Raw genomic sequence first — 10042 nt, 5'->3', positions numbered from 1 at the left:
GGCATTAAATTTAAGGCCAAAAGAGTAGATTGTCAGAAACAGAGGACAGGAAGTCAGTGCTGTCACTTGTTTCACTTGTGTGATATTCCTCTCATGACATGCAAGGAAGTAGTAGAAATAAAGGACAGAGATACATACAGTGTTGTAAACTATATGTTGCTTCACAAATTCAGTGTTCTGTGTTCTGTCAATGTCACATCCTCATTACTGAGAGCTTTCTGCACACCTATAGTGTTTACAGCTCATCTTTTGCGTAGCTACAGGAAAAGTAGTAACCGGACGCTCGTAGTGACAATGATGCAATGAGGTTGCTGCTTCAGAAGGCACAGTACCAGTCAACTGTTTGTGCTGTTCTGCTGTTTCTTCATGTGAGGCACGTCTTGCACATCTGACGTACAATTTTGTGTTGCTTGGATGAGTCAGAGAACAGCACCATGCGGACTTGACTCATGTATGCTCAGAGGCACTGGCACTGATAGCGTATGTTTTTTAAACTGCTGATGAATTGCTGAGGTTTTTAATTCTATGTCTTATTTTTCTTTTCTACTTCTTTTTTCTTATTACTATGGACCCTTTTGTGAGTCAGAAATAAAGTTATAGGCATTGCAAACTGTCAGTAATCATATATGGATGTGCTTTATTTTTTTCCATTAATTGTTTATCACATTATGTTTTGAGTAATATTTAGAATGGTCTCATCCTATTTATGATCTTTAGTATAATAAAGCAATCACATGATGTAATTATTCTTGTCTCATAGAGCTACATGCCGACAGCCAGTCTATGTCACACATCAATAGCAAAGGGAAAAGGCCTCCTTTATTAATTTATCTTAAATGTTTCTACTAACATTTAGGAAACTCTTTCTTTTCAAACTCTTTTATTTATTTTCCTAGGACATGTGTACTCCAGGAAAAATCAATCAAACTGGTGTTGGGTTGTTTTTTCTTCACTTGTTTATGTTAATTTCTGTTAGTGTGCGTTTAAATCTCAGTACGTAAGGCCAGTTTGTTCAAAAATAAATCAGAAACATACCACTATATATTCATATGTTATATATGGTTTAAAAAAGCAGCAGCCCCAATGTTCATGTCAATGCTCCATAAAGTGGTTGGGAAATGACAGGAAACTGGAAAGCAACTGAAAGTGTATAACTTCCTCATTTTGTGTCCACATGCATAGAAACCAATATTTATGAACCAAAACAAGGAAAACTCTACTATTCTTTCTTCCTTTCTTTTTTCTTTCCCAGAACATCTTTATCAAAAAAACAAATGTGCAATTATAAGACATCACCCAAGATATGGGGTAAAGAAATAACATCAGAATAAGGTTCAATGAAATGCAATAAATAATAGCCAAAGTACTGTAAAACATGACAACAATAATACAAATAACAAAAGGGAAAAAACACAAAATGGATGAATGTAGATAAATAAGATCAAATTACGCATCACCTAATTATAGTGAAAATAAGCAGATAAGAGGATATAACACATCTAGCGTTGGCTCCAAACCTGGGAAAAATCACAGGGGGTCCACAAAGCTGTCTTCTCTGAGGATGTCAAAATTAGACTTGCACGTGTTAACTAAACACAATTCATACAAAATAATTTAAAGAGATAGATTTCTTTGTCCTCACTCAAGAATAGGTAACAGTGGACAACATGTCTATGAGCTCTGTGACAAGGAATCATTATCACTCTTTGTGTGAGTATAAGCTGGTTCTGTTGTTTTATTAAAAGAAAAAAATGTTAAGTTTATAGTGTAAAAAGAGGTATTTAATAAAGGTAAAGGTTCTAAGAGTGGGAACCATTATAATTGATGTTAATATTTTACAATAAAGTTTTGGAATGAATCTCTCATTCCTTTGGTGTGTGAGTGTGTGGCTCCAAGGAATAAAGGGTCGGGTATCAAAGGATTTACTGATGTTGTTTGGGGTCGATTGATCTGCAGCAGCTGTCAGCTGTGACGTGATCTGCGTGGGGAACGTGCCTCTTTTTTCGCCACACACGCAGACCGGCCTGCAGGGGGCGGTGTCGTCAAGTGAGTAACGAGCCGAGGTGCGCGTGTTTTACGAACCAGAGAAACCCAGTATTGGACAGCCAATTTCCTTTACGGCCATGTTGACCCCTCTCTGAAACACATGTAATTTCATGGTCAGTTGTTTGACCCCATTCACTGAAGAATAATGTGTGACATTACGCTGAATAATATCAAAGGACTGAAGAGAAGATTACCTGCAGGGGTTCAGCTTTGAGAATGACACAGTCTGGTGGTGCATATTCACTTTTTTTTTGAACAGGTGGCCTTTACCGGAATATATATTCTCCAGTAAGCAATTGAAGCTTAGTCCAAGCCAGGGGCTAAATTTTACACGTCAAAGACCCCCACAATGGATGCCCATTAGACCATGAAACTCCAATTTGAGAGGATTTTGTCTTGAAGAAGTTTCTCATTTTAGGTTTAGGATAATAAAGTCTTTATAGTCAATCAGTGATCAGACCAGGATCACTATACATTACGTTTAATCAAAACCTTCAACACTTTTTCTTTCCTTCTTATTCCAATTTCCAAAGAAATAGATAATAGTTAAAATATTCAAGGACCCCGTTGGTGCCTGGACCCCCAGTAAGCAAGCGGTGACTTTGCAAAAGCTCGGTTTAGAAATAAATTACAGCAAAGAATGAGTTTTTAAAAATATATTTATTTAGCTTATGTTTTGGCAATTAATCTATTTTTTTCTATCTGTTCACATTTTGGAGTTTTGCATGTTTTTTAATTACTGCAAAACTCTGTTTAGCTTCAGAAAAGTAGTTTTTTTTTAAACTTCCAATTATTTTCTCATGTAGTTTAAAATCTACAAAAATTGTGTTTATGTGCTTCTCATACTCAGTGTATACAGAGGTGTATTGGATTCACTTCAGAAAAAAACTTTTTGCCTGAATTAATGAGATTATTTTTAATGTTAAAAATGTCTGCTTTCTGAATTAATGAGATCATCTTTAATGTAAAAAAAATGGCTGTTTTTTCTGAATTTCGCTTTTTTACATGAAAAATCACCTCATTAATTAAGGAGAAAATAAGCACATTTTATCAAGTGAATGCAATAAGCTTCCGTAAATATCTGGTAAAAAAAAAAAAAACAAAGCTGTTTTTAAATAGCACACCATTGTTAGCACCGCCCCCACGGACTGTCTCGTTCAGTAAAACATTCGCACCACATGACCGTTGACCCACGTGTCTCATAGCTGTTGCACAAAAACATCACGAGTGGCTGCTGCAGCTGTGGCTGCTACATATACAGCACATGGTAGCGTGTGGTAGCTGCTTGTAGCGACGGACACCACTGGGCCCCAAACTCTTGTGTTCGTTTGGCTTTGCAGGTTAAAGTTGTGAAACTTTTACTTTGGCAACTTACTTGTAAACCACTTGCAACTTTGAAGCGATTCGTCTTTGTTCAGGGTTGTGAGAGAGCGTTAAAAAAAAAAAAGTGAGTTTGAGGACTTTTATAAACACTTGCCCCCACTCCGCCAGCAGCAGCAGCGACGCAGAAACCAGCATGTCGACCGTCACAAAAGAAGTGAAAAGCTGCCCCATCCCCACCAGGGTGCTCACCCTGAAGGACTGGTCCCAGCTACCCGACTGTTACAGCCAGACACCCGGGGGCACCCTCTTCTCCACCACGCCTGGAGGTAAGAACTGTGGAAACTTTACGAGTGCCACACTTTTATTGTTTCATATATACCCTGCTTTTTATTTTATTAAGTACTTTGACACTACAACACCTAGCAAGTTAAAAAAAAAAAGTTAGCTAGCTTCAGTAGCTGCAGTTTTACAGCTTGTGCAGACGTGCAAACACTCAGCAAAACGGTAAGCTCTCGCGAGAAGCAGCAAACAATACACCACATGTATAAAACAGCTGATAAAAGGATTAAAATATCATTGAGCTCGCACTAACATCCTAGAATAGCAACGTTAAAGTGAAAATGGGATAAACTTGCAGAAATGCCTTGATAGCTGGCTGCAGCCCTCATGTTGTCAACAAGTTTGCTGTCTGATCATTTGGCAAACTGAACCATTTTTGTGAACCGAACAATGAAACACTTTTACATCATAAGTGGTGTGGAGTCTGGACGCCACCTTCACCTCCTGTTTATACAGTCATAAGAACACCAGGGCTGCACAGTTGATCCAAATATTATTGAAATCGATTATGGCTAAGTGCAGTGTCCAAATTGCAGAAGCTATAATTTTTTGATTGTGTAAAAAATGTGACAAATGGCATTATAATTGACTATTGTAGAGCTGCGGAGATTCTTTGGTCTACAAATCTTGTTCTCCAGTTATAAGAAAATGTGTGCACAGACCCCAAATGAAAATTGTGATGGTGCAAATATTGCAAATGCAGTATCTGTCAAAAATGTGTGTGTATGTATGTGTATGTATGTATGTGTGTATGTATGTATGTATGTGTGTACACACACACACATATATATATATATATATATATATATATATATATATATATATATATATATATATATATATATATAATTTCACAGCCCCACAGCCATGCATATGTTGTCATTACTGCATTGATAGCAGAGCAATAATAGTAACTTTGTCTTGCATACGATATATACATGAATATCGGCAGATGCATGTCAATTAAAAATTATTTTATTTGGCATTTTTCACACGCGCTGAGGTCTGAGCACACAGTTGCTTGTTGTTGCATCAAAGACTGACGTCTAAAGACAACAAGAGCTGTCTAACCCGTGACTTGGGATTGGAAGAGGGTGTACAAGAGCAGCTGCCAGAGCAGCAAAGTGATTGGCCAGTGCAGTGGTAGAGGAGTTGAAGGCCGTCCTATCCCCGCCGCTCTCTGCTCTGCTTTGCATTTCAGGAACAGTAGAGAACATTCTGTACAAGCTGGGAGGAGGAGGGAAATGAAATGTCTAATGCATGGGGAGTAAGATTTTTTTTTTTCTTTTTTTGTATTTGTGCCACAGATCGATGGCACGAGTGAAAACAACATAGGATGTTGCAACACAAAGTTTTGACTCGTGCTCCACTTTATGTGCAACATATTTCACTCTGCTGGGGTCACACCATGTGTTGCTGACTGACCCCTTTTTTTTTACATAACTGCTTTGCACTCTACTGCCTTGCAGTGCATTGCTTGCATTATAACTTGCATTCCAGCCCCCTTTCCTCGCCCCAATTCTTTCTCTCTCCCCTTTCTGCTTTGGTTCCCTTTGTCCAGGATAAACTGCAGTTATTACATAACTTGTTTTTCCTTGCAGAGAGGTTGAGCAGATACTGTACATAACCACTCCCTGACCCAGTCGCGTCCTGGTCAAACTTATCACAACACAGTCTTTATGATACTGTTTTTGCTCAGAGTTGGCCTAAGTCCAAATGGTGACAGTGGGTTTTAGATGTGGCAAGCCGCAGGGTTTGTGAGGAGCTTTAGGCTGAAAGAGACGGCTCACTCCAAAATCTAAAATGCATATTTTTTTCCCCTTTGGCACTAGTGCTGTTTATCCATCTAGATGGTTTTTTTATACATCGGCCATAGAGATGTTTGGGACTACACTGCACTTGGCTTGTGGTGCTTAAAGCACTACCCTGTTTGAAAACCTCAAAAGCAATGTGTCTTTCCAGAAATCATGACCCAGTTACTCAAGATAATCCACAGACCATGTGGGGAGTAGTTTCATGTAGGAACTTCTTTCTTTCGACAGTACAGGACTCAACAATAAGGATTGCCACATCCAGCTAGTAAATATAGCAACTCACTTGCTTAACTGGGCAAGTGATAAACAATTTTCAACTATTGTACTATTCATTTATTTTAGTAAATTTTAATGCAAAAATGGTAGAAAATGCTGTTTTAACCCTCTCTAATATGGAGATTTCCAGCATTTTTCCTCATCATATTTACCTGAATATCTTTAGGATAAGGACTAACAAAACAAGATGTTTAAAGACTTAAATTTGGACTCAAATTTTTGGTGGTGCTTTGAGGGTCACAAGCAGAGTGCCATTTAGTCCCCTTATCTTCAAGGAATCTCTCAAAACTCAACAACTTGCCTCAAAACAGTCTAGATGGATACATACCTGAGCATGTTGCTTTTGCCGTCAGTGTTAAAGCTTTTTAGTCTGTCAAAGAACGAAACATGTGGCTTTAATCTCAAGGCCTCTCGCATCAAAGACAGAATGTTTTGTGCTCTGATTTCCTAGAACTCGCTGCAGAGGTAGCCCTTATCCCTCCCCTCTGCGCACACACAGCCCTCCCTATCCAACTCAAATCCCTTCCAGCAGAGGATAATGATACTTAACTCCGCGGATGTGCACCTTGCCGAGATACATGGGTGCTCCAGTAATAACTAGGCTCTCATTTGATCCTGTTATGTTCCAGCTCTTGGTCTTTTGTGTTTGACTTGAGAGCTTTTACTTCACTTCCTTCTAGGAAGTGAAATTCTGTTTGTTTACCGCAGGTCAAACACCACTTTTTTTTTCTGTCTGTCTCTCAAACACAGGTACCCGCATCATCTACGACAGGAAGTTTCTGTTGGATTGTCGAAACTCCCCTCTTGCCAGGACCCCCCCGTGCTGTCTGCCCCAGATCCCAGGGGTAACAGTACCTGCTACACACCCCATGGGGAAATTGCAGGATCTCAAAGAAGAGGTCGAAGAGGAAGAGAAAGACATTGCAGGTGAACATATCACTGTGCGGTTCTGGTTTTCTCTGAGCTTTACAGCTGCAACTAATTGTTTTTTTTTATTATAGATGAATCTGTTGATCACCTGCTCGAGTAGCTGATTGGTCCATAAAATGGTGGCAAATGTTGACCAAAGATATTCATTTTACTTTCAATGGTATAAAGAAATCAGAAAATAGTCACATTTGAGAAGCTGAAATGACTCAAAACAATTAATCAAATATCAAAATATTTGGCGGTTAACATTAAAGGTCCAGTGTGTAAGATTTGTGGGGGGTCTATTGGTAGAGTGTCTTCATTAGTGTGTAAACACCCAAAACTAAGAATTGTTGTGTTTACCTTGGAATGAACTTTTATATGTACAGAAGGCACGGGTCCTCAGAGCGCTGTGTTGCACCACAATGTTTGTACAGTGGCCAAGAATGGACAGACAAAACACTGTCTGCAAAACTGTACTTGCAAAAGGCCCTGTCTAAAACCACTGTACGTTCTTGGAAGGGGAGGGTGAGTCATACGGTATTCAGTTGGTTGCACTCTACAACCTCACCACTAGATGCTACTAAATCCTAAACACTGGTCCTTTTAATAGCTCACAATTAATCGACATATTCTTGCCGCCCTATTGAACTCGACTAATTTGAGTAGAGTAACTTTCCAAGGAAATAAACTCCCGCACAGACACCCAAACTAACAACAAATACAAAACGGGTATTATGGAATTCAGCAACTGTGTCCATACATGTCATCGCCTGTTTTTTTTTGTGGTTTTATGAAACAAAACGTCCTCCATAATGCACAGTTTTGTAGCCTTATCTAATAAGAGAACTCCACATCATGCTTTTTCAACCTAATGTGATGTCCTCATGAACTTGCACCCCTTCTGTTTCTACACTGACGTGTCATTTTACGTTGTCATGAGTATTCATCATGTGCTACTACAGCAGATAGGTGCAGCATGTGTTCCTGCAGTTCTACGCTGACATTTTTGCAACACAGCAGTTGTGCTGTGTCGAGGACTGGGACCAGAGTGCTCAGTCATTATCGCCATGTGTTAGTTTAGTCTTTCAGGGGCCGTGCCTTCATGGGCATGACAGGCTTTCAAAACTAGGCCAGTGGCTAAGTACTCAGTCGATTAACTATATTTCATACTGTAGAAGATAGGTGTTCTCTGTATTTTGGGCTGATAGCGTCAGATGTCAGTGTGTTGTTGCTGAGGGGGTTAAGAAACATGTCAGTAGTTACTGAGCAAATAAAGTTTTACTCAGTTTTACTGTTTTTCTGATAGCAGTCTTCTCCAGAGATTATAATGAGCAGTTGGAGATCAAAGACATCATTTTGGCAGTGATTTGTCTTTCGGGGCTCTCCGTGGCATCATGACCAAAGGTTTGCATTCAGGGGCAAGTTGAGACAGCTATTTATTTTTGAATGAAATACATCCAGCCATCAGTCTGTCTCGCTCCATTCCTCCCGTCAAACCAAAGACCACAGGGATTAGGGTTGACCCCCTTTTTCCTCTGTCTGTTGTCTGGGTCGGAGTAAACACAGGACATGTCATGGGGTTGGGATTTGTGAGCTACACTCTTTGTAATCTGGGGGTTTTGTTTTGTTTCTCTTGGCAGTTATGAATGTATTGATAAGATTTGTACTTTGTCGTTTTCTCTCCAGTCCGTTAAGGTGTGGCTGTGCCTGGGAGCAAACACAAACATTAGCTGTCAGCTGATTGTCAAATATCCCATTTTAATCTTTAAACTGTCTCTTCTCTCTTCCTGCAGATGACAACCAGTTTGAGATGGACATCTGAGCCCCAGTATTACCTCCTGTGGAGAATTATTAGTTAAAACACCTCCAAGGTCATTGATGACTGTAATGCATTACATATAAAGCTTTTTTTTCACCTTTTTTAAATAAAAGCTTTTGTGAGGAACCAAAAAGAACAGGAAAGTTAGAAAACTGTAGGGTGTTTTTGACCCTAAAAAGTGTGTTAAGCAAAGAAATGGTATTAAGATATTAAATGGGATGATTGGTCGCTCATTCACTTCAGAGCTGCAGCAGGATTGAAGAAATCCGTTTTGATTTAACTTTTTTTTTTATCTTTTGTAAATAAGAAAATTGTACTATGTAGCCTATTTTTTAAGTTGGGGAATATAAGATGATTACATTACGACATGTAGAGTTTTTCACTGCAGGCATCAGTTTTGTTGTATTTCCCCCCCAAAAAAGGATGGCTAACTTTCTTTGTGATAGGTAGACATGCGCCTCCTAATATCGGGGTCAGGGCCTACTGAAAATCAGCTGTTTTGTACGGAGGGAGAGATGAAATGTGAATAATTTCAAATAAAGGCTGTTTGAACTGCCAGCAATCATGTGTGTTTTGTTGTTTTTTCCACTGAATGTATATCACATTCTTGAGTCATGTTTAGGGCAGTGTTAGACTTTGTAACTAGGATCTAATATGTAATAAAACCATTACGTTATGTAATATATTATCTCCTCGAGGTGTATGCTGACAAAGAGCTCAACCATATACCATTTATCATCCAATCTACGTCACACACTGATAGCAGTTTTAGTGAGCAAAGTGTTCTGAATTTTTGAGTAGCATTTTTTCCTCAACTTACTTTGTAGTTTTAACTCCCTCCCTCTATCTCACTGAAAGAAAGAACCTCATTTTAAAATGGTAAACAATTTATCCTTGTAAGGAGCTTCTGAGACATAGATTCAACGTGGATCAAAAGCAATTGTATGTATTGTGATTCTGATATTGAAACTTAAGAACATGTGGTCTTTGCTTATAATTATACAACAATATTTCTAGGAATTCTTCCAAAATTGGGATCTAAAAATGGCTATTATTTGCCCAAATTATAATATAGTATTATATTTATGGTCAAAATGGAGGATTAAAAAAAAAGAAATTGCATATAATAGCCTGATTATTGTAGGTAAACAATTTGTGCACTTATGTAGATTCATCAATGTCAGACTGCTGTTCTTAGTCTTCATAAAGGATTTATTTAAAGGCATAATATGCAAAAACATGCATTGACCCATATAAGCATAATCCCATTCAAACACCACTTATGACCCACTAGAAGTGTATGGTGGTGTCTGTCTCTGCAGAGGCCCTAACCTCTGCCTGTATTTTCTTATTTTCTCACAGTTTTGTTGTGCCCAGGACACTTAACCAACCTAAAACATAAGTATGTGTCATCTTTGGAAGAAGACACAACAAGAAACTACCTTTGTGGTGCATTCATGAACAGCTTGAACAAATCTGACTGTTTCTACCTTTACTTTTAAGAAAACTTTGA

General features: G+C 38.6%; 1 protein-coding gene across 1 annotated transcript; it reads left to right on the top strand.

Moving 5' to 3' along the window:
* Positions 1–3286: 3286 nt before the first annotated feature.
* On the top strand, positions 3287–9087 carry eif4ebp3l (eukaryotic translation initiation factor 4E binding protein 3, like). Its single transcript, XM_084718685.1, has 3 exons — positions 3287–3695; positions 6549–6725; positions 8504–9087. The coding sequence occupies exons 1-3, from the start codon at positions 3563–3565 to the stop codon at positions 8530–8532; spliced, it is 339 nt and encodes a 112-aa protein (XP_084574811.1). The 5' UTR covers positions 3287–3562; the 3' UTR covers positions 8533–9087.
* Positions 9088–10042: the final 955 nt, after the last annotated feature.

The sequence above is a fragment of the Lutjanus erythropterus genome, chromosome 5 (assembly GCF_056507025.1).
Source record: "Lutjanus erythropterus isolate fLutEry1 chromosome 5, fLutEry1.hap2, whole genome shotgun sequence".
Lineage (NCBI taxonomy): Eukaryota > Metazoa > Chordata > Actinopteri > Lutjaniformes > Lutjanidae > Lutjanus > Lutjanus erythropterus.
This window is presented reverse-complemented; position numbering and strand designations above follow the sequence as displayed.

Bases quoted from the DNA above. Each gene is read 5' to 3' on its own strand.
- eif4ebp3l (XM_084718685.1), top strand. From the start codon at position 3,563: ATGTCGACCGTCACAAAAGAAGTGAAAAGCTGCCCCATCCCCACCAGG. The intron at 3,696-6,548 runs GTAAGAACTGTG...TCTCAAACACAG, and splicing joins CTTCTCCACCACGCCTGGAG to GTACCCGCATCATCTACGAC. The intron at 6,726-8,503 runs GTGAACATATCA...CTCTTCCTGCAG, and splicing joins GGAAGAGAAAGACATTGCAG to ATGACAACCAGTTTGAGATG.